Here is a 25,439-nt window from a genome sequence, read left to right as displayed (position 1 = left end):
TGTTTTCCAAACTGCTGTACATGAAGAGGAAATCAGGTGGTGACAACATATGTGTATTGCATTTTTCTGCAAATATTTGCAATTAGGCTAATTGAATTCAACTCAGTTGAACTGGTTCGAGACCCAACTTAGTCTGAATGGGCAGTTCTTCCTCCCTCCCCCCCCCCCAGGACCTCCCTTCCTCCTCCCTGTCCCCATCCTCCGCCCTATTAAAACAACCTCCAAGTCTCACTTGTTAGAAGACCCCATAACGTGGAGGAGGCAGAAAAGCAACAGCAGGAAAGAAAAAAGTCAAGACGTCTGGAAAATATTACCCGCCCGCTGCTGCGCCTCACTGACCCAGGGGCTGGAGCTGCGAGGCATCACCAAAGAGACTTTCTAATATTGATGCTGCCCATCTCGCAACTTTCAGAGCCTGCAACTTCTCCAGGCTCCTGGCGACTCGCATTTCAAACAGGACAGTCTGCTCGAGCGCCAGAAACAAGCCTCACGTTTATTATTCCGAAGCGGTTTTTTTGTTTGTTTGTTTTAAGAGAGAAACTTTTGAGCTAGAAACTGAAGCAGAGAAAGGAAAAGGGGAGAGGGAAGGAAAACACGTGGGAGAGAAATGAGGGCGAGTGAATAATTTCCAATGATTATTTGTATTTCTCCTTGATGCTCAATCCTTGAGACGCGCGATTTGATCTATTACCTCAGTACTGGAAACTGTTCCGCGGGAGCTACAAAATACAAGACCACCCAGCAAGCCGAGGACTCTTTATGAGCAAAGGACAAACAAGGTACGTGATTTATATTTATTTCATCTAAAGAGGAACAAACCATTTTCAACTTCGAATTAATGTTGCAAAGACTGAGATAGATTTATATGCGTCTGAATGGAATTTGGGGCATATTTGCCCTCCCCATGCACACTTATTCTGGCAATAAAGTGGAATGCAGAGTGCCTTGGTGCATTTTTTACACTAACTTCTCGCCTAAAAAAAATGCTTTCGAGCTTGTCGAGCTCACGCAATTTATCCGCGGGAAATGCGAGCCATGGTTAGAAAGTTCTTCTTTCACCTAAGCTACAAAGGTGCGTTGGGACTGGAGCCTCCTCGACTCTCCACACGCACTATATCCAGCCTGCTGCTGGGGTTTTGGATTGCACACAGTGTAGTCATTTATACACTTGTGCAAACATGACCGTGATCCCCTCCCTCTCCGCTGTGCGTTCAGGGGATGGGGGACGTGACAGGAGCAGAGGCAGGGATGGGGCTGCAGGAAGGCTGGGGGGAGGAGAGGGTTGTCCTATAGCCCCACCTCAGAGAGCGCAAACGCGATCAAGATGTCTCGCTGAAATACAAAGTGGGGAGAGAGATCGGGGAGGGGGGGAGAGGGGGAACCTACCACTACCAGAAAAACTTTTTAGCACCTCCCCTAAGGCGTCCGGTTGCTGCATAGGCTGAGGAGGGGAGTGTAACTTGGAGCAGCCCTGCTGGGCTCCGATGCAAACGGTCACAAGTCCTACTAACTACGCCAGTGTGAATGGATTCGTGCGTGTGTGTGGTTGGGGGGGAGATACGTGGCATGGCAGCCAGCGAGCTAGGCACGTGTTGTAAGAGCAAATCGGGGGACAGGCTGATTGATTGGCAGGCGGGCTTCCGAGCCCCACCACTGGAGCGACACCCCTTCGTTGTGCCCCCACCCCCAAGAGGCCCCCCCACACACACACAAAGCAGCCGAGTGGGGGTGGGGGGGCGAGCGGTGGGTGCTGAGCGGAAGGGTGTCGGGGAGAGACCCCAGTGTCAGGTTACGCGGGGTCCAGCTGTCACAGTGCTGCGGGAGCCCGTCCCACTGCCAGCAATGGCTCAGCGCCCGCGGGAGGCGTGTCTCTCCGGCGCAGGAGCTGCGGAGGCACCCCAGGCTGGGGTACGTACCTGTGCACGGAGCACAGGCGGCGGGGGGGGGGGGGAGAACCGCGGCGGCGGATGCAGCTGCACGGGGTCAAGAAACGCCTGAGCCGAGCGAGAGCCGGCTCCGCTCCAGGGCCGTGCCTGTTGCTCCAGCCAGCCGCTGCCAAGCCAGTACCGCCGGGAGGTCATTTACAAGCTGCAACCCACGTGGCAGAGCGGGGAATACCTTTGAGGTCACTGCATTAGGGGCCGCCCCCTGTGATGTAAGAGAGCGCCTCTCCCTGATTGGCTAATGCCTGCGGGAAGGGGGTTCCCCAGGAAGTGGCGATCTGAGCCTAGTTCGCCTTGGCTCTCTTGTTTGCCGGAGGAGAGGCGTTGGGAGACTTTAGCACGTGTCGCTTTAGGAAGTGAGGGTGCTCTGTGACAAAGAGCCCTTAGAGCATCGTGCAACGAGGACCCAGCTTCGCTTGCTTAAAGGGTTTGCTGCTTGGGGGAGACCAGCCCAGGAACCGGATTGTGATCTCTCTTATCCCGATTAGCCTCTATCGCCTTCAACGGAGCTTCTGCATATTTGCCCAGTGCAGGAGAGGTCACAATCTGCCCCATGCATTCCAACAACAGCACACTTCAGAACCACGCAGACAACAGAAAGCAACGTGCTGATGTGGCTGTCATTATGGATTAATGTTCCTACATCGCTCCTGACATGAAAGTGTTATGTTAGTTTTATTTTGAATTTAATTTCATGTATTATGCAGACGCTCCATCTAAAATAGCAGAGAACTGAGTTCCAAATTGATAGAAGAGGTCAAAAGTTTCCTTATCACACATTGGTAGAAGCTGTACAAACTCCTAATGTTTGCTTACTTTAAAATATTCATACATACACCTCTACCTAGATATAACTGTCCTCGGGAGCCAAAAAATCTTACCTTGTTATAGGAGAAACTGTGTTATATTGAACTTGCTTTGATCCACTGGAGTGCGCAGCCTGGCCCCCCTGGAGCACTGCTTTCCTGCGTTATATCCGAATTCGTGTTACATCAGGTCACATTATATCGAGGTAGAAGTGTATCAGAGTTTTTAAAACGAAAACAAACGTTTTCATTAGTACATTGAGGCACACAGCACGAGTGCCTCAGTATTTGTTCCAGGGAAACAGGTACATTATTGCAATTGTGTGTGACTGCACACACATACGTGCATGACTAATCTCATTAGAACATAAGAACAGCCATACTGGGTCAGACCAAAGGTCCATCAAGCCCAATATCCTGTCCTCTGACAGTGGCCTATGGCAGGTGCCCCAAAGGAAATGAACGGAATAGGTTATCATCATGTGATCCATGCCCTGTCACCCAATCCCAGCTTCTGGCAAACAGAGGCTAGGGACACCATTTCATTACATTGAATGGGACTTCTCATGCAATTCAACAGGCATAAGAGTTTGCAGAATCCAGTTCTTAGTCTTTTGGGGCTTTGGACACTTTAAAATGACCATATTAATATTAAATTATTAGTTTCAAGCTAGCATCTCTCCTTCAAACACTATATATTAATGTACTGTAATATTAAAGAGTCATGGGTAAAAGCGTAGGCACAATGAAATCAATTGGTCATTGACTTCTGTGGAGCCAGGATTTCATGCCAAGCTTGTAAATCTTCTTACACACATGCCCATATATCATGAGCCAAATTCTCTGCTAGTGCACAAGGACACAGCACCACTGACTTCAATGGAATTTCACACACTATCAGAGAATTTGGCCATACATATTTATGGCATTGCAGCAAACAAATTATTTTGTCTCCTCCTCTAGATTTATATACACAGGGCCAAATGATTCCTGTATTGAAGGTAATGGGATGACTCACGTAAGTCAGTCCAACAGGATATGGCCTATGATCTATGAATGAGCAGTAAATAAATTACAAGATCATTAAGAGATAAACACCAATCAAAATTATTTAAGGTGGATAATATACATTACTACTATGTAAGTAGTTCACGGGTTCTCAAACTTCATTGCTCTGCAACCCTTAAATGATCCTGGAAGGGCAGACTGAAGCCTGAACCCACCCAAGTCCCACTTCCTTGGAGGGCAGGGGGAGGAAGGGCAAAGCCTGAGCCACACCACCTTGAGAGCATCAAAGCCCAAGCCCAAGGGCTTCAGCCCCAGGCAGGGAGCCTGTAACATGAGCCCCTTGAAGCCCTCTGTCACTCTGGGCAGTGAGGCTCAAGCAGACAGTCTAAAGCCAGCCCTGGTGACCCCATTAAAATTGGGTCCCACCCACTTTAGGGTCCCAATCCGCAGTTTGAGATCCACTAAAATGTTTAATTCCAAATACTTACCTAAACTGCATGACAGGTAAACTGGAAATGATTGATGAAACAGAATTTTTTGTACAAGCATGGCTTACCTTTGCATAACTCTGAGTTTGCCACCATTGTTTACATCAGGGGCAAAACTAACAAACAATAGAGAATACTTTTGGAGGAGTAGTGAGTAGAAAGAGAAGATCCTTGGTCCGGTATTCAAAAACTTCTAAAGGCACGCACAGTTTGTTGTTATTAATTCTGATATGCTATCCTGTTCTCTCACCTAAAACCAGGCTTAACTTTAGTCTTATGTGAACCCTTTCGAGAAGATAAATGGTATGTAAAATCTGGAAGTGACAAATAACTCTAAACAACAGATATGGCAACTCTGTTAATGTAAAAATGTGCAGATATAACATAACTTTTGTTTCCCTTCTGTAAACTGGAAGAGGGAATGTGGACAGTTATTTTATGCTTATAATTCATATTTTATGGAATCATTTGTACTTCAAAGTTGAAATATTTATTTTGCTGCCAAAATACATCTAAATTTCTTTAAGTTGGATGCCAATTCATAATAATCAGATAACATTTGCACTATATGTGTATATGTAGACATTTGTGTATATATACATTACAGCATATATTAATCTGTGTATATATTTTCTTATGCACACCACATACACGCTGGCCAGACCTAGTTGTTTTACTGAAGCCAAAACCAGCTAGTCACATGGGTAAGGAAATCAAGCTTTGGCTTATAAAGGGCTAACTAAATTCTTCCCTTGGCTGTATGCACACACTCTCGCTGACATCAGTGGGAGATCTGTTTATATACTGATATGTGTGTGAGACATTTTATATTGGACTTGATCCCAATACATTTAGTGATCATATCTCATTGATATCAACAGGAATATTAGCCTGAGTGAGGACTGTAGGACAGGGCTGCCCAGAGGATTCAGGGGGCCTGGGGTCTTCGGCAGCGGGGGGGTCCTTCTGCTCTGGGTCTTCAGGGCCCTTCGGCAGCGGGTCCCGGAGTGAGTGAAGGACCCCGACCACCGAAGAACCGGAAGATCCGGAGTGGAAGTAGCTCCGGGTCTTTGGCAGCGAGTCTTTCACTTGCTCCATGTTTGGCAGCACTGAAGGACCTGCCGCGAAAATCCCACCGAAAACTGCCCCACTTGCCCCTCCCGTGGCCCTGCTGTAGGGCTTGATAATCATCTGAATAATTACATTCAAACCGGTTGAATTACTCATGTGGGTAAGCTAAGCAAGGTTTGGACTGATATATGGTGGGGGCAGGGGGGGAGAGAGAGAGAGACAGAGAGAGAGATTAAATTACAAAACTGGTGGATAATTAAAGACACTCGAAAGGATACAAATCAGATCCTTAGCTCTTATATAGAACTATTCATCAGTAGATCTCAAAACACTTTTATGCTTTACTCAGTATCATTATCCTTCTTGTACACATGGGAAATTGTGTGGTTAATTATTCAGTAGAATATAGTTATAAAGGTTAAAAAGTATCATACAAGTTGGATACATTTTTACTAGGGCAAAACTGGAAATGACTCTGCTTTATAAAAAGAGTTTAATTTTAAGCTATGTCCCTAGATCAGGGCCATTTTGTATTAGAGAAGTTTAACTATTTCAGTGGTGTTCATCAGAAAAAGCAATGGAATATTATAGCCCGAAGTATTTGTAATCTTATTTGATGTTCAGATCCACATTTTGACCGAACTTTAAATTCCAAGGCATCTGAACTCTCTCTCTCTCGCATGAGTATTCTGCTCAAAACCCAATTACAACCATTCCTAAATAGTATCATTATCATACTGTAACGTTAATCCTCCTTTTTTAAAGTTTATCCCAGAAAATTTGAAACGGATAAGAAGTGATTAAAAAAACAAACCAACATAACCCCCATGTAGTTTCCTTTGTATTTGTGACTTTACATCTCACCCTTCTTGTTTTCAATCTTTCTGGGGAAAAAGTGGCTCAGGGTTTCCTCTGAAAAGCTGTGTGCGCATTGCACATTAGGGACCTCGTCTTAAACAGCTGATGTAGTGAGCTACATCCCATGTGTTGCAAACAAGTCTGACTTTAATTTGACCCCTGTTAGTCACCAGTTCCAAATCCCATATTAGCAGATGGAGAGGACCACCTAAAGGCTTTCACTACTTCAGAAATCAGCTACATAAATGTGTAAAGGGTCTATGGTAGTGAATGCTGAAGTGTTCCTATACCAATATATGATATTTTTGTGATATTTTGTTCCCCAATTCTGTTTATTATTCTCTCTATCTATTTATTAGGTTGAACTCTCATTTCTAGGGCCCTACCAAATTTTTGGCCATGAAAAACACATCACAGACTATGAAATCTGGTTTCCTCCTGTGAAATCTGATCTTTTGTGTGTTTTTTACCCCATACTATACAGATTTCAAAGAGGAGACCAGCGTTTCTCAAATCAAGGGGCCTGACCCAAAAGGGAGTTGCAGGGAAGGGAGGTGTCACAAAGTTATTTGTGGGGGGGGAGGGGTGTCACAGTATTGCCAACTTTACTTCTGCACTTCCTTCAGAACTGGGCAGCTGGAGAGCGACAGCTGTTGGCCAGGCATCCAGCTCTAATGGCAGCACCCTGCCAGCAGCACTGCAAAAGTAAGAGTGGCAATACCATACCATGTCATCCTTACTTCTGCGCTGCTACCTTCAGAACTGGGCAGATGGATAGTGACAGCTCCTGACTGAGGGCCTAAGTCTGCAGGCAGCAGAACAGAAGTAAGGGTGGCAATACCATACCAGGCCATCCTTACTTCTGCGCTGCTACCTTCAGAACTGGGTGGATGGATAGTGACAGCTCCTGACTGAGGGCCTAAGTCTGCAGGCAGCAGAACAGAAGTAAGGGTGGCAATACCATACCAGGCCATCCTTACTTCTGCGCTGCTGCTGCTGGTGGCACTGCCTTCAGAGCTGGGCTCCTGGCCAGCAGCTACTGCTCTCTATCTGCCGAGCTATGAAGGCAATGCCCTGGTAGTGCAGAAGTAAGGGTAGCAGTATCACAAACATCCCTACAATAACCTTTCAACCCAAACATATAGTCAGGACCCCTAAAATTACAACATCATGAAATTTCAGATTTAAATAGCTGAAATCATGAAATTTATGATTTCTAAAATCTTATGATTGTGAAATTGATCAAATGGACCCAGAATGTGGTAGGGCCCTACTCATTTCTGGCCTTTTCATTTTTCAAATGCACTGATCATGTGCAGCTCCTATTGGTCTCTGAGAGGAATATCCCTCCACGTCTATGGAAAGTGGTTTACACTCTCAGGGCCACACTGTTCCAACCTTACTCAAGAAGAACATTATCTTATGCCACAACTAGTCCCATCAATTTCAATGGGATAACTTGGTGAGTAAGGCGCTGAGTCAGGAAAGTATCCCTAGCCAAGAAAGCACTTAAGGACATGCTTAACTTTAAGCAAATGCCTAACTCTCATTGAGAGTTAAGTGTTTTCCTGGATATGGGTGAACTTAAACACATATTGAAGTGTTTTCCTGATTCAGAACCTAATGTACTATACGACATGAGTATAGATGGCACAACATGGGCCTTACTTATAAATTAAGATGCCACAGCTCCATTTTCTATAGTCGTTCAAACATTCTTATCCAGAAGCTTTTATGAAAAGCCCTATAGAATTTCAGGTTTCAATTAACACTGCCAGGTAAGGCTAGTGTAGAGTAAGATCTATTTAATCTCAGCAGTGCTGAGAAACGCTACTTTTCATGCACTTACACCATCGTGCTAATGTAAACAGACATTGTGCTGGATATTTGCGGTGTTGTTGTAGCTGTTTTGGGCCCAGGATATTAGAGTGACAAGGTGGGGGAGGAGGTAATATTTTGTATTGGACCAACTTCATTTGGTGAGTGAGGCCCGCTATCCGCTACATGGAGCTCTTCCTCGGGTCTGGGAAAGGAACTCAGAGTCACAGCTAAATACAAGCCCACCTGCTCCTTAGGCTTCAGAGCCCCAGCCCCAAGTCTAAGCTACAACTTCAAAGTGCTGCCTACAGCCCTATTTTTAGGGCGTTAGCACAAACCCTGCTAGCCCAAGTTTGTTGAGCCAGGCTGGAAGGCTTGCCTCTCTGCAGGCTGTGTAGACGTACCCATTTATTTTAATGGTGCATGATTAGGCACTTGGGCCCAGTTCCTCAAATATGTTTAGGCTCCTACTTTCCCTTGCCTATATATCTTGAGGATCTGGACCATGGTCCCATTACATGGGCAACAAGATTTCACTCTGAGTCTGATCCAAACTTCACTAAAGTCAAAGATTCTCTCTGACTTCATCAGGCTCTGGATGAAGCCCTTAATGAGCTTAGTAATTTATACATGTATTTATAGATCTGATCTTGTTCTCTTTGAAGTCAATGGCAAAGCCCAAAGTGACTTCAACAGGAGCTGGATCAGGGCTGGAATTTCGGTTTTATTCATTCAAAACAAAGGGCCAAATATGGACACTTTTGAACAGTCTTATTTGGGCAGAACACCCTTTGAAGTTAATGGTGGTCTGGAGGATTTAGGTCTAAGGGCATAATTTAGAAAGGAGTATTAAAGAAGTCACTGAAAAAAAAACTGATCTGAAAAGTTAATAATAATTGGAGATATGCCTATTTTCTAGCATTGGAAGGGACCTTGAAAGGTCATCAAATCCAGCCCCTTGCCTTCATTAGCAGGACCAAGAACTGATTTTAGGCCCCACATCCCTAAGTGGCCCCCCCTCAAGGATTGAAGTCACAAGCCTGGGTTTAGCAGGTTAATGCTTAAACCACTGAGCTATCCCTCCCCCCTAAACTAGGCACTTAATCTTCACTATATTCTTGCCACCTCGGGCCTGATTCAGCAATGGAGTTACATCAGTGTAAAATTGGAATAACACATTCCCAACTTAGGTTTTTGGTTTCTCTGATAGTTATTGAAGTTATGCTCAAATGTAAATTCAGTAAAATCATGTTCAAAGTGTGATTAAGGATGTGGCTAAGAGTTACGCAGGAGGCCAGACTATGTTCATAATAGTTCCTGTTGGCCTTAAAAGTCTCTGATATAGCAATCGCCTACTCAGCACTCCTTTTTGGCCCCAGACATGTAAAAATGTGAATTTCCTGTAAGATCCTTGGCAAAATGTTTAAAGCAGGGTGGAGGTTTTTTGGCTGCTCTCTCTTTGTGTATATTCAAACCGATAAAGATCAGGTCTACTGGGCAAAACATCAACAGTCCACATGCTAAAGCTTGAGAACGTTCCTTGAACAGCTTTTTCCAGACTCTCCCAGACAGTCAGTCAGTTAAAAGTCTAAGTGTCAAACCCTAGTTTATATGTATGAAAGGGGAAAGAAAGTTCACTAAAGCCACAAATTTAGGTCAAAGTATGCATTAGTTTTGTAGCCAGGGATTACATTTATCTATTAATGTATATACTATATATTATATATAGTTTAGATTGTTTTTGATGAAAAAAATAAAATAAAATTGCTGTTTTATCAGGTCCAGAAACGCATTTCTTGATCTCGTGAAAATATTTTGAGGGGAAGTTATGCTAGAAACATAACCACACAGAACTCAACATTTTTGGGCAGATATATTTCATAGGAAGAGAGAATTAATATGGTAACATGACCAGTACTGTAGCAGGTTAGTTATGTATAACTGCTTCAGTTTTATTGTAATGTAAGCACAGTCTGGCCCCTGCTCCCATCCTTTCATGTATTTATACCTGCTTCTGTATTTTCCACTCCATGCATCTGATGAAGTGGGTTCTAGCCCACAAAAGCTTATGCCCAAATAAATTTGTTAGTCTCTTAAGGTGCCACAAGGACTCCTCGTTGTTCATGCTATAAAAGAGTCGTTACTGAGACAAATTCAGCCCAGATGTAAGATGGCCTGTTGAGTTCAGCTGTCAGGGAGCTAGTTTATATGAAAGATGAATAAAAACATGGACTACATATTCTGATCTTTAGGATCATCTAATCTAGAGATCAATTATTTGATTTATTTATTTCTAATGCACCTATCATTTGGCATTCATGGTCATGTTCTGTAACGTTTTTCTAAGACTCCTGTCATGGAAAGCTTTTTGAGTATGATCTCTGCAACATTTCAGACAGGCAGAATAGGGACTGTTGATTTACAGTCAATAGACTTACTGCTGGCCATAAATTTGCTGATGTGTACCTATGGCACCTGCCAGAATTTGGCTTTAGGTATTCAAGCAAGTTTTAGTTATAGAGTCCAGGTTATGCTACTTACTTAACTATTGGCTCCAAATGGAAATTTCAGAGCCTTTCTCCGATATTGAAATACATCACTTTAAAACAGAAAAAAGGAAGAAGTGCATTTTCTTAGCCTAAAATTCTGTGGTTTATTTTTCCCCCATGGCTGTAACTTTGCAGACTGAAATGTAAACAGCTGAGTACAGCTGCATTGCTACAGTTTAGTAGCGATTTCCCCATGTATTTCAAGGGATAGTCTGCAGGCATTTATGAAGTAAAAGGGTGACGTTCCAAATCCAGCTGTGGCCAACAGACGGTGTGATGAATATTATCAACATACACACTGGCTGATAACAGTAGGGAAAATGTGAATAATGGAAAAGGAAAGAGAGCAAAATGCAAAGAGAGGTCCTGATTCAGCAAAGCACTCAAGCATGTCTTTAAACCCCTTGAAATTCAAAGCATGCAGTTAAAGTTCAGAATGTGAATCAGGACTTTGAAGACATCATGTTACACGTTTTATGTTGGTTTTAAGAAATCTGTTGCATAAAATGGTTGATTTGACTGTGATTGAAAGAAATCCAGGAATATACCAAACCGCTAATCTGCCTGCCTGCCTGCATATCTTTCTACATACCGTTTATCACCATTTTAGCACCTTACATACTTGTTAGATCTTGCATAAGCTGGAGTTCAATAAAAGGGATACCAGGGACAGCTAAGCTGAGGATGTAGGAAGTTGTCAGAATCAACTGAAGTTTTGCAGAATTGCAAAGACTGGGTGAAATCCCAGCTATATTGCAGTCGATGGGTATTTTGTGTATTACAGTCAATGGGTATTTTGCCATTGACTTCAATGGGTAAAATCTTGACCCCATTGAAGTTGATGGCAAAAATTCCCAGGACTTCAGTAGAGCTGGGATTTCACCCATATATATATATAATTAGCCAGACATCTATTTTTTAAAAGTGTCTTCAATACTATTACACTTAAGGTGAGCCCAGGTTTCTAGGATCAGACTCTTATGTAGATAGCACCTTTTGTCTGAGGATCTTAGAGGACCTTACACATGTTCACAAATTTTTAACACTCCAATGAGATAAGGAAGTACTGGCATTCCGTTTTGCAAGTGGGGATTAGTGCAACACAGAGATGATGCAACTTGACCAAGATGATGCAGAAACAGATCCTATATCTCCTGATTCTCTGTCTTGTGTTTTATCCATGAGATCACTCAGATTACATTCTGTAGCAGGAAACAGCAATCACGTTAATTATTATTCTGGTTTTGTTGCAGATGCATTGTGAGAGATTTATATGTATCCTGAGAATACTTGGAACCACGCTCTTTGGGGTCTCCCTCCTGCTTGGAATCACAGCTGCTTACATTGTTGGCTACCAGTTTATCCAAACAGACAATTACTATTTCTCTTTTGGACTCTATGGTGCTATTTTGGCATCACATCTCATCATCCAAAGCCTATTTGCCTTTTTAGAACACAGGAAAATGAAAAGATCACTTGAGACTCCAATAAAGTTGAACAAAACAGTTGCCCTTTGTATTGCTGCCTATCAAGAGGATCCTGACTACTTAAGAAAATGTTTACTTTCAGTGAAAAGATTGACCTACCCTGGAATTAAAGTTATCATGGTCATTGATGGGAACTCAGAAGATGACATTTACATGATGGACATTTTTAGTGAAATCATGGGCAGGGACAAATCTGTCACCTATATTTGGAGGAATAACTTTCACGAGAAGGGTCCAGGTGAGACAGAGGAGTCACATAAAGAGAGTATGCAACACGTAACTCAACTAGTCCTATCCAACAAAAGTATTTGCATCATGCAGAAATGGGGTGGAAAAAGAGAAGTAATGTACACAGCATTCAAAGCGCTGGGGAGAAGTGTGGATTATGTACAGGTAGGTATTAAAGCACTAGGCCAATGCCAATTCAAACATACCTTGACATAAAGCAACTTTTGTATATTTCATGCAGCATGCTTTAGCCCATCCTAGTCCACTATGAACACAGTGCTCCTTTCAGTCTATTTGAAAACAGCATGACCGTTAAAAGCATTTTTTGTAACCTTTTAAAATGGTTAGACTTTCTGTGAGTATGCTAAATCTGTGCACTGTTATTTGAGACGTCTGAGACATTTCCTGGTACTGAGCAGTACTACTCCCTTATCAGAATGGTTACATTTAAAAAAAAAATGATTTACTTTGGAAGATCCCTGCTTTGCCAATGTAAATTGAGATCAGAGGTAATTTTTGATTCTGGGAGAAGCTGAGATGGATGCCCTGTATACGACCATGCAATAACCGATTAGGGCAGGGGTTGGCAACCCTCGGCATGTGGCCTATCAGAGTAATCCTCTCTGATGGGCCACAAGACATTTTGTTTACATTGACTGTCTGCAGGCATGGCCTCCCACAGCTCCCATTGGCTGCGGTTCGCCATTCCCAGCCAATGGAAACTGCGGGAAGCAGCGGCTAGCATGTCCCTGCGGCCCACGCCATTTCCCTTAGCTCCCATTGGCCAGTAACTGAACCACGGCCACAGGGAGCTGCGGGGGAGCCGTGCCTGCGGACTGGTAATGTAAACAAAATATCTCGTGCCCACCAGCGGATTACCCTGATGGGCCATATACCAAAGGTTGGCAACCCCTGTATTAGGGAATATCTTCAGGAATATCTCAAAGCATTAGCAGAGTGTGTAAAAAGGAGACATCTTTAAGCCTTCAGAGGTAGCCAGGACTATTCAATAAAAGGGGAGAGAGAGGGAAATGGAGAAAATACAGATGAGAAATTCTTCAGCAAAGGCCAGGAGTAGCATTTGCTTCATCTCTTACAGCTGCATTACCTCACCACAATTTGGCCTTTAAAGACTTAATGAAACTGTTCACTTAAAAATGAATTAGGCAGAGTCCTACCCCATTTCCAAAGCTACAAAGACAGATTGCTCTCAAGCTGTCCTGGAGTCTGTACAAGATTTCCTGTATTTTGTGCCTGATTCTGTGATCAAGATGCACAGAAGTACTCCCCACTCCTGGAAATGGTCCTATTGCCTTAAATTAATTAAAACTACTCTGGTGAGTAAGGTTTGCAGGATCGGGCCACTGTTTGTCACTGACTACCACTAGCAATGGATAAACCTTGCAAGGTTCAGGGTTTGGTTTTGACTAAGCCCTGGGAAGTTGTGATGATTGTCCAAGCAATTCAGGTTTTTTAGAGGCTCTCCCCTTCCTCCCTGTGGACCTCAAAGTCAGTTCCCCTGAGCTTCCCCTTTAAAAATCCTCTTTTGATGGTCAACCAATTATGGAGTCTCTCTGCTGGGCCCCAGAAGGGTCAGTGTTCTAGTTGCTCACACTCTGGGGTGACTCCAGAATGCATTGCATGATGAAGTGTGCAAGATTTGAACATCATGTCATCTGGGCCCTTGCAAAGGAGCTACACCTCTACCCCAATATAATGTGACTCCATATAACATGAATTCGGATATAACGCAGTAAAGCAGCGATCCGGGGGGGCGGGACTGCGCACTTCGGTGGATCAAAGCAAGTTCGATATAACACAGTTTCACCTATAATACGGTAAGATTTTTGGCTCCCAAGGACTGCATTATATTGGGGTAGAGGTGTACCAGAGTAGCTGGATCAACACCATGGGGGGCTTCAAAGGCCAGGGAAGGTGGGTATGCTCCTGGAGGACTACAGGAAGGAGTTTCTTAGCAGGATTTTATAGGTACACAAACAGTTCATGGAGAGGGCAGAGAATAAATAAATAAATAAATCACCACCTTTCACCAACCCACCTCAGAAAAATCAAACTAGTTTGTTCCCTAAAAGTGATGGGCCTGATCCTCCCTGGTCTCATACCTTGTGTAGTGCAATCAGGGCGCAAAGTGCTATTCTAATTTGAAAGCATTTTGCATGGATGTAAATAGATGCACAAGGAGCACAGTGAAGAATCAGGCCATCATATCTCCTATTTTGCTGGTCCAGGATCTTTCATATCTGTCCAGGAAAACTGTAGTGAAGTGATTCTGCTAAAGAAACTGGCCAAAAGTATTAATAGCTATAAGTATCTACATGGGAAACAAATATTTAATAATGGGCTCTTCAGTCTAGCAGACAAAGGTCTAACATGATCCAATGGCTGGAAGTTGAAGTTAGACAAATTCAGACTGGAAATAAGGTGTACATTTTTAACAGTGAGCGTAATTAACTACTGGAACAATTTCCCAAGGGTTGAAATAGTCTTCATCACTGACCATTTTAAAATCAAGATGGATGTTTTACTAGAAGATCTGCTTTAGGAATTCTTTTGGGGAAGTTTTATGGCCTGTGTTATACAAGTGATTGCATTAAATTAGCACAGTAGTTCCTTTTGGCCTTGGAATCTATGAATCTATGAAAAATGGGAAAAAGGAAGTGCCTCCCCACAGAGATGCTGCCAGCTCTTGCTAAGTTTATTTAGCACCTGTCCACTGGGGCTCTTACTGACTCATGGCATTGACTCAAAAAGCCTGATGAGTGTCTTAGGCTATGTCGACACTTCCACAGTAAGTCGACCTATGCTACGCAATTCCAGCTACGTGAATAACGTAGCTGGAGTCGACGTACCTTAGGTCGATACCACAGAGTCTACACCACAGGGGGGTCAGCAGGAGAAACCTTACCTTACTTTTCTTGTCGGGGGTAGAGGTCAGGGGTTGACTGGAGAGTGATTTGGTGGGTCTTCACTAGACCGGCTAAATCGACTGCCGATGGGTTGATCTCATTTTTAGGGTGACCAACTTAAGACACTTTAAACAGGTCTGATTTTCAGACAGCACTGAGCATCCACCCTCTGAAAGTTAGACCCCCTTTTAGGTGTCTTTTAGTTGGGTGCCAAAAAAATGAGCCATCCTGAGTGTCATCCATTTCTGTACCAATATCTCTGTGTATTGGTGACCTCTGCTTTTAGCCTTTCCTTTTTTTTACTACTGGAGAAAATACCAAATAGTTTCCATATCAAATGTCAAATCTCTATTATTTATAAAGTTACATGCAACTAAACCGAAAAGTGAATTTGCCCTGAAATCCACAATACATACTTTCACATGAATTGCTGAACGCTTCTATTGGGGTTCTTCCCAGACTCCTAGCTAATTTATAGAAGTATCTGTGGGTCAACTTTTCATTGATCCCCTTTATGAGAATAGGACCGATTTGAACGGGGTGCACCAAACACATCCGGTTTCCCTATGCCAAAGCTCAGCAAAGAAACTGCAGACCACTCATAAAAGTTTTGTTTCGATTCATATGGTTCTTAGTGCCCTCTCTCAAGTAATATCTCTCTTGTTCAGATTAGCTGATCCAATGTGCCAATGAACAAATACAGATAATATGGAAAATAGAAGATTCTTTGTGACTATACCACAGACAAATGCTGTTTCATTCAATGATAAGTCTAGTTGTCTGATATTAAATGCCCTTAACAGAAGTAACAATACAAATTCCAAACAGATTTTATTACATTTCATATAATATGTAAACTGAGTCACTATATTCAGTCTTAATTTTCTTCTCTAGTATATTCCCTAACTAATTCCATTTTTTTCTTTTTTTTCTTTGTGTTACTTATAGGTTTGTGATTCAGATACAATGCTTGATCCAGCCTCATCGGTGGAGATGGTAAAGGTTTTAGAGGAAGATCCAATGGTTGGCGGAGTTGGGGGTGATGTGCAGGTGGATATGTTGAACTTCAGATTAACTGAACAGTATTAGCAGCAAATTATCCCCAGACTTGAATTAACACAAGGAATTCGGAGTTTTGTAGTAAAATTCCCCTCTACCCCGATATAACGGGACCCGATATAACACGAATTCAGATAAAACGCAGCGTTATATTGGGGTACAGGTGTATTTTAGAGTCCTGTTTATGTTAAGAGACTTTCTGTCTCTGGTGGTACTCATCACTACCATAGTATCTAAGGACCTTGTAATCTTTATAATATATTTAGCCTCACTACATCCCTGTGAGGTAGGCCCAGATCCTCATAGGTATTTAGGTACCTAACTGATTTCAATGGGAGTTAAGTACCTTTGAGGATCTGGGCCTAAATAATTTGCCCAAAGTTACACTGGAAGTCTGTGGTAAAATAGGGAACTGAACCAGGCTTTCCTGACTGTTACATTAGCACCCTAGTCAACAGGCCATCTTTCCTCTCCATTAATTATTTTACGATTTCCAGCTTCTATTATTAAAGTATTTTTGAAATCCCATAAGGTATTCATTTGTATGCTGTTTTACTTTGTATTTCTCTGAACTAGGACAATGAAAATCACTGAAGTCAGTTCCACTTTTGTTTCTAGTCACATTCTCTGACATTACCATAAGAATATAAGAATAGTCATACTGGCTCAGACAAATGGTCCAGCTAGCCCAGTAGCTTGTCTTCCAGTAGTGGCCAGTGCCAGATGCTACAGAAGGAATGAACAGAACAGGGTAATATATCAAGTGATCCATCTCCTGTCATCCAGTCCCAGCTTCTGGCAGTCAGAAGTTTAGGGACACTCCAGAGCGGAAGGACCCCCCCGCTGTGGATCTTCGGGGCACTTCGGCGGCAGGTGCCAGAGCGGAAGGACCTCCCACCGCCAAATTGCCACTGAAGTCCCAGAGCAGAAGAAGCTCCGGGGCCTGGGCCCCGCGACAGTTTTCTGGAGTTCCCAGAGTGAGTGAAGGACTCCGCTCCAGGGGCCCCAAAAAACTCTCATGGAGGCCCCTGCGGGGCCCGGGGCCTGGGACAAATTCTCCCACTTGACTCCCCCTCTGGGCGGCTCTGGAACACCCAGAGCATGGAGTTGTTTCTCTGACCATGTTGACTATAGCCATTGACAGAACTATCCTCAAGGAACTTATTTATTTCTTTTTTGAACCCTGTTATACTTTTTGACCTTCACAACATCCCCTGGCAATGAGTTCCACCAAGTGACTGTGTTGTGTGAAGAAGTACTTCCTCATGTTTATTTTAACCCTGCTGCCTATTAATTTCATTGGGTGACCCATAGTTCTTTTGTTATGAGAAGGAGTAAATAACACTTCCCTTTTCACTTTCTCCACACCAGTCATGATTTTATCATCTTCTATCATATCCCCTCTTAGCCATCTCTTTTCTAAACTGAACAGTCCCAAACTTTCTAATCTCACTCACGTGGAAGCTGTTCCATACCCCAATCATTTTTGCTGCCCTTCTCTTTACTTTTTCCAATTCTAATTTATCTTTTTTGATATGAGGTGACCAGAACTGCACACAGTATTCAAGGTGTGGAAGTATGATGGATTTATATAGTGGCACTTTGGTATTTTCTGTGCTAATTTAGACCCCATCATTTTGTATGTATAGTTGGGATTATGTTTTCCAATGTGCATTACTTTACATATATCAACATTGAATTTCATCTGCCATTTTGTTGCCCAGGCACCCACTTTTGTGATGTCCCTTTCTAATTCCTCACTTAGCTTTGGACTTAACTATCTTGAATAATTTTATATTGTCTGCAAACTTTGCAACCTCACTTTTAACCTCTGTTTTCAAATCATTTATGAATATGTTGAACAGCAGCAGCCCCAATACAGATCCTTGGGGGACCCCACTATTTACCTCTCTCTTCTCTGAAGACTGACCATTTATTTCTGCCCTTTGTTTCTTATCCTTTAACCAGTTACTGATCCATGAGAGGACCCTTCCCTCTTATCCCATAATGCCTACTTTGCTTAAGAGCCTTTTGTGAGGGACTTTATCAAACACTTTCTGAAAGATCAAGTACACTATATCCACTGGATCAACTTTATCCACATGTTTGTTGACTCCTCAGAGAATTCAAATAGATGGGTGAGGCATGATTTCCCTTAACAAAAAACATGTTGACTCTTCCCCAACATATCATAATTCTGTTATTTTCTATAGTTTCAACCAATTTGCCTTGTACTGAAGTTAGGCTTAGTGGCCTGTAATTGTCAGGATTCCCTCTGGAGCCTGTTTTAAAAAATGATGTTACATTAGCTATCCTCCATTAGCTATCCTCCAGGCATCTGAAACAGGTTGTTTTAAGCAATATGTTACATCCCACAGTTAGTAGTTTCATATTCCAGTTCCTTCAAAACTCTTAGGTGATTACTCGCTGGTCCTGGTGACATTTTAATTTATCAATTTGTTCCAAAACCTCCTCTATTGAAACCTCAATCTGGGGCAGTTCCTCAGATCACTCACCCAAAAAGAATGGCTCAGGTGTGGCAATCTCCCTCACATCCTCTGCAGTGAAGACCGATGCAAAGAATTCATTTAGCTTCTCTGCAACGGTCTTGTCTTCTTTGCGTGCTCCTTTAGCACTTCAGTGGTCCCACTAATGGTTTGGCAGACTTCCTGCCTCTAATGTACTTAAACAAAAATTGATGTTACTTTTTGTGTCTTCTACTAGTTGCTCTTCACATTCTTTTTTGGACAACCTAATTATACTTTTACACTTGATTTACTAGAGTTTTCATTTCTTTCTATTTTCTTCAACAGGATTTGACTTCTAATTTCTAAAGCATACCTCTATCTGCCACTTTTACACTGTTGTTTAGCCATTGTGACATTTTTTGGTCCTTTTACTGTATTTTTTTATTTGGTATATACATACATGAGTGTCTTTTATGATCTTTTTAAATAGTTTCCATGCAGCTTGCAGGCATTTCACTCTTGTGACTGTTCCTTTTAATTTTCATGTACTAGCCTCCTTATTTTTGTGTAATGCACTTTTTAAAGTTAAATACTATTATGATGGGTTTCTTTGGTATTTTCCTCCATACAAGAATATTAAATTTAATTATGTTATGGTCACCATTATCAAGCAGCTCAGCTATATTCATCTCTTGGACTAGATCCTGTGTGTCATTCAGGAGTAAATCAAGAACTGCCTCTCACTTTGTGTGTTCCTGGACTAGCTTCTCCAAGAAGCAGTCATTAATGGTATATAGAAATTTTATCTTTGCATCTCATCCTGAGATGCCATGTTCCCAGTCAGTATGGAGATAGTTTAAATCTCTCATTAGTATCAAGTTTTCTGTTTTTGTAGCATCTCTAATCTCTGTGAGCATTTTCTAATCAGGGAAGGATAGCTCAGTGGTTTAAGCATTAACATGCTAAACCCAGGATTGTGAATTCAATCCTTGAGGGGGCAATTTAGGGAGCTGGGGTAAAAATCTGTCTGACTAGATGACCTCCTGAGATCCCTTTCAACCCTAATATTCTACAAAATTACCCTTCTTAGTCAGTAGTATAAATTGCTATATTCTTATTATTCAAGCATGGAATTCCTATGCATAGACTATAGTACTGTTTGATTCATTTAAGATTGTTACTGTTTGATTATGCTTTCTTTAACAAATAGTGCCACTCCCTGACCAGCACAACCTACTCTGTCATTCCTATACATTTTGCACCCCGGTATTATCATGTCCCCTTCATTATCATCATTTTGTGATACCTGTTCTATCAATATCAATTTAATTCCAGGCACTCAGGTTCACCCATCTTAGTGCATTTTCAGTGCTGCAATGTTTGGGTTGCAAATGCAGCAAAGGGATGTTTATTTCTTTCAAAATAATTGCTTCTGGTGGGATTTATGAAAAAAAATTCACAACAACAGTTCCACCGGTCTTAGGTTTTGTAAAAATTTGTTGTTTCCCTTTCCACCCAGTAGACTTTTAACATGGGATGAAGGAGAAACATCTTTACTCTTGCAGCCAGCTAACAGCTGAGGCATAGGGCCTGGGAGTTAGGCACCTAAATACCTTTGAGGGTCTGGGCCTGAGTCCCTGTCTGAGCTTGCTTCCCACCTTCCCTACTGTTGCACGCTGCTCAGAACAAATCAGGCATCACACTTACCCTGAGCGTGAGAGTCAAGGAGGTGGGAGACAGTGTGAGCTCATAGAGGGAAGTGAATAGTTCCTAAGCAGCATTTCTGCTCTGTTACACACAGCAGAAACTGAGTACAACAGCGAGTGTGTCCCCAGGAGTCTTTCTGGGTCTGCTAAGTGGGAATGGGCAGAATGGCACAGAGGAAGAGTCAGTACATGGGGCTGGAAAGGAAGATAAATGAGTCGGGAGGGTGATTCTTTGTGGGAGTGAGGGGAAGGTTCATGTTGTTTTTGGATAGAAGGGAGAGAAGTTTTGGTGGAACAGGGACTCTGAACAGTCACTGTAAATGAAGAAGCATGGCTTCTGGAAGAGCCAATTCAGCTTGGTAGGAACTGATAGTCTAACCCTTGGTTAAAAGTGCTGGCGATTTAATGGGAACTCTTGATGTTTCTCCTGAATTGTCAGGGTGGACAGCTCTTCCCACAAGTCATTGTCCCATATTTTGGTTAGTGCCATTCACTTCATGAGTGTTAATTTCAGACCCAGAAATATTTCTGTTTCTTTAGAGCTAATTTTTGAAATTTCCTTTTACTTGCAGATTTTGAACAAGTACGATTCCTGGATCTCCTTTCTCAGCAGCGTGAGATACTGGATGGCATTTAACATAGAACGAGCCTGTCAGTCCTATTTTGGCTGTGTACAGTGCATCAGCGGACCCTTGGGAATGTACCGGAATTCCTTACTGCATGAATTTGTGGAAGATTGGTACAATCAAGAATTTATGGGCTCCCAGTGTAGTTTTGGAGATGACAGACATCTAACGAACCGAGTGCTGAGTCTGGGTTATGCCACAAAGTACACAGCTAGATCAAAGTGCCTTACTGAAACACCTATAGAATATCTAAGGTGGTTGAACCAGCAGACCCGTTGGAGTAAATCATACTTTAGAGAGTGGCTGTATAATGCAATGTGGTTCCACAAGCATCATTTGTGGATGACTTACGAAGCTGTAATCACTGGATTCTTTCCTTTCTTCCTTATTGCCACAGTCATTCAGCTTTTCTACAGGGGGAAAATCTGGAATATCCTCCTTTTCTTGTTGACAGTTCAGTTAGTGGGCCTTGTAAAGTCTTCCTTTGCCAGCTGCCTTAGAGGGAACATTGTCATGGTGTTCATGTCACTCTACTCAGTGTTGTACATGTCAAGTTTACTTCCAGCGAAGATGTTCGCAATAGCCACAATAAACAAAGCAGGGTGGGGCACATCAGGAAGAAAAACCATTGTCGTCAATTTCATAGGACTTATTCCAGTGTCTGTTTGGTTTACAATCCTTCTAGGCGGTGTGATTTTCACTATATGCAAGGAATCAAAAAAGTCATTTTCCGATTCAGAACAGACAGTTCTCATCATTGGTACAGTACTCTATGCATGTTACTGGGTTATGCTTTTGACTTTGTATTTGGTTCTTATCACCAAATGTGGCAGGCGGAAGAAAGGGCAACAGTACGATATGGTGCTTGATGTATGATATTTCTGCAGAACGTTACACGGAAAATTTTAAAGCAACCCAACAACTTGATAGTATTTGTGGCATCGAATTAATGTCACCACGAGAAATGAATCACTGCTGCTGGGACTCAAACATTCATGTTTCTATGGGTCATTTTCATCCTGCCAAAGTAAAAACACACCATTGTTTTTTTCTGAAGGGGGGGAAAAAAACCACACAGATTCCACCTGTTCACAGGAAAATGGGAGGACTTCTTTGTTTATGCACTTTTTTTATTGTGCATATGCCTGACAGTGTTACGTTCTATATACCTCACTAGTCATGCTTATGTGGGTGGACAGGAAAAGAAATGAGTTTGGTGAATCAAGCAAAGGATCTTGCAACCTAATTTATGAACTTTTTAGAATATTTTTGTTTATAGGAAGGGTCTTTTTGTGTTAGGCTGACAAATGTAATGCCAAGGTAAATTTTAAGAGGACATTGGCTGAGCTGTATTTTTATATTATTGTCTTATTTGTGTGTGTGTGTGTATTTTTACACCAACTTTTTAAAAAATTGCATATTTATATTTTACTTATCTGCCAAAAGAACACCTCCCCCAACATTTTGCTCTCTATCTATCCTTCTAAATACGTTTTGAAAGAATTAACACTTCTTCTCCCCGCAAAAAGCTTCCCACAATGTGAAAACGTGTTGATTTTGATATTGTTCACAACAAAATAATAAAATGTCTCTACATTTTTTAAATTGCTGAATGGTTATTTCTGTGAAAAGTATTTAAATGTTCTCTTGAACTTTTGACTTAATTGTATTGGAAAAGGCCAACATTGTTGTCAGTTTTTGAATAGAAACATATTTGTATGCACAAAAAGGCCAAAGGGGTACATACGTGCAATTTTATTGGAGGACATTGTAAGAGGGAACCCTGATTCTCTAAAGCGAACACGACAGTCTCAGCATATGGCCATGGGTATAAAATGGCCTGTTCTTGATGCCATTGAAGTTAATTGCAAAACTCCCATTGGTTTTGAAAGGAGAAGGATTTGGGCCTACAGGTTCTGATCTTAGGACGTGCTGAGCACCCACAACTCTTTGACTTCCATGAATGTTGCAGATGCTCACTACTGCTCAGGATCAGGCAGAGAGTGCACATTTTCTTAGGATAAAAATTAAATGCACTGAAGACAAAAATGGCCAAAAATTTCAAACCCGGGTGTCTAAATAGGCTTCTAAACTGACATCCATAAACTTTTTTTAAGGCCAGAAGAAACCATCAGATCATCTAGTTTGACCTCCTATATGACACAATCCATACAATTTCACTCAGTTACCCCTGTAGAGAGCCCAATAACTTGTGTCCTGACGAAAAACATATCTTCCAGAAAGACATCCGGTCTTCATTTCAAGAGCTAGAAAGTATAATTAAGGCACTCGGTTTGAAAGCTTCGGAAAAGTAACTTTTAGGACTAAATTCTAACCAGGACGTTAAGCAAAGGAATGCAGCACTGAGCCTTAATATACTATATAATGATAGAACATTGGCTGCATACAAATATAGGCCCTTTTGGATTCTGGCTTAAAAAGGACTGTGGCAAAGCAGAAACCAGCATATATTTTTAACGATCTAGAAGCATGTTCATCTTCCTTTATATGCAGACGTGAATAGTTTCTGCTGTAGAATGAATGGGCCACACACTACCTTACTTGTCTGATTATGTTAAGGTACATACATGTTGCTTGAATGTCATACTAATATGTTCATGATTGAAGAGTTGATCTTTGTTGGTTACAAAATAGAACAAGCAGTATTAAAAACAAGCAAAAGAAACATTTAAAAAAAACTGAGTTTGCCTTTTAACTATTTATGTTGTAAGTTAAAGCTTGAGTACATTCAAGATGTCAAATAAATCCTCTCATTCTATAAGATATTGAATTAATTGCCTGTATTTATTCTAGCAATTATTCAACATACTTCCAGTATAGGTGGTATAGTATAATTGTTACTTTCATAAATAAAATATTTTGATAAGATCATGACTAATTCATGTTGTTTTTCTATCGTGTTTTTGCAGGTATTTCCTATTACGGTACACTTTAATGGTAGCAAATTTACAGCCACATGCCTGATTTCCAGGTTGAAATGTGATAACATGTTGATGAACAGTTCATTTCAATTTGGCAATTTTCAGACCTAGAAGAGCACAAGGATGGCCTTGTGGCTTGAGGAAAAGGAAGGGAAACAACCGGCATGGATTTGATCTAGCATTACTACTTGTACACCTTTACCTTGATATAACGCTGTCCTCGGGAGCCAAAAAATCTTACCGCATTATAGGTGAAACCGCATTATATTGAACTTGCTTTGATCCACCGGAGTGCGCAGCCCTGCCCCCCCGGGGCACTGCTTTACCATGTTATATCTGAATTCATGTTGTATCGGGTCACGTTATACTGAGGTAGAGGTGTATTAAGATAGCATTGAGGTCCATGATTCTTGATTCAGAGTCTTATTGTGCTAGGTACAATGGGGGGTGGGAGGGGTGGGGAGTGTGGTAGAACACTGAACTGGAATTTAGGAAAATGAGATTCCATTCCCGGCTCTATCACTAGCCTTATGGCCTGGGGAAAGTCCATATGGCCACTCCTGCCTCAGTTTCCCCAGTTATGAAACAGGGATGATACTTTCCTTCTTTGTAAGGTGATTTCAGATCAGTATAGAATAGCTAGTTATCATTAGGCACTGTACAGACAAGTATTAAAGAAGATAGCTCTCTAGGATAGGGACTCTTTCTTATGCTAGTACCCATCTCAGTAATTAATACTCTATTCCCAAATCTACCACAAACTTCTTGTGTGACCTTGGTCACTTGTACCTTTCTGAAGTCAATGGGAGCTACTGGAGCTTGGCACCTCTGCAATCAGGGCACTAACCTCTCTGTGCTCCATTTCCCCATCTATAATAGCAGGAGAGTTGCAAGGCTTTATTTAATGCTTGAGGTAGAACTGTTCCAAAAATTCTTGAAAATCTTTCTATGAAAGTAAAAATGTTCATGGAAAATTTTAATTTGCAACAAAATTTTCTGCTATTTGGACAAAAATGAAATGTTTTCTATAAAAATGATTGGGCAGTGAAATTCAGTTGTACTGAAACCCATAATTCTTTTATCAAATATATTTTGAAAACCAAAAACATTCTGGTTACACTTTTTCATGCAAAACCAAACATTATGGGAAATTGCAGTTAAAACATGTTTTTGTTTTAAATTTCCTGTGAAAAATTGGCATTTTTCGACCAGCTCTGAGATACCTAGATTCTATGGTGATGAATTCCATTAAAAAACCCAAACCCTATGCATAATACAACAATTAAAGCCTTTAAAAAAATCACATGAACTGGTTATACAGATATAAATGTATATGTATATACACACAGCTATCCTGATATTACATCGTGGCTACAATCCGTTCCAGAGCTGAACCAATTTAGCTCTAGAACAAGCATCTGCATTCACCAGGTCTAGAGCAAGACCTAGGGGACC

General features: G+C 41.7%; 1 protein-coding gene across 1 annotated transcript; it reads left to right on the top strand.

Annotated features, from left to right (window-relative positions):
* Positions 1–322: 322 nt before the first annotated feature.
* Positions 323–23,838, top strand: HAS2 (hyaluronan synthase 2). The gene is made up of 4 exons (XM_030553766.1): positions 323–779; positions 11,795–12,421; positions 16,132–16,233; positions 20,989–23,838. Exons 2-4 carry the CDS (start codon positions 11,795–11,797, stop codon positions 21,916–21,918), a joined length of 1,659 nt encoding a protein of 552 aa, XP_030409626.1. The 5' UTR covers positions 323–779; the 3' UTR covers positions 21,919–23,838.
* The last annotated feature ends 1,601 nt before the right edge of the window (positions 23,839–25,439 follow it).

This window comes from Gopherus evgoodei, chromosome 2 (genome assembly GCF_007399415.2).
Source record: "Gopherus evgoodei ecotype Sinaloan lineage chromosome 2, rGopEvg1_v1.p, whole genome shotgun sequence".
NCBI classification, from domain to species: Eukaryota; Metazoa; Chordata; order Testudines; family Testudinidae; genus Gopherus; species Gopherus evgoodei.
Note: the sequence above shows the minus strand (reverse complement) of the source record. Positions and strands in the feature narration are given on the sequence as shown.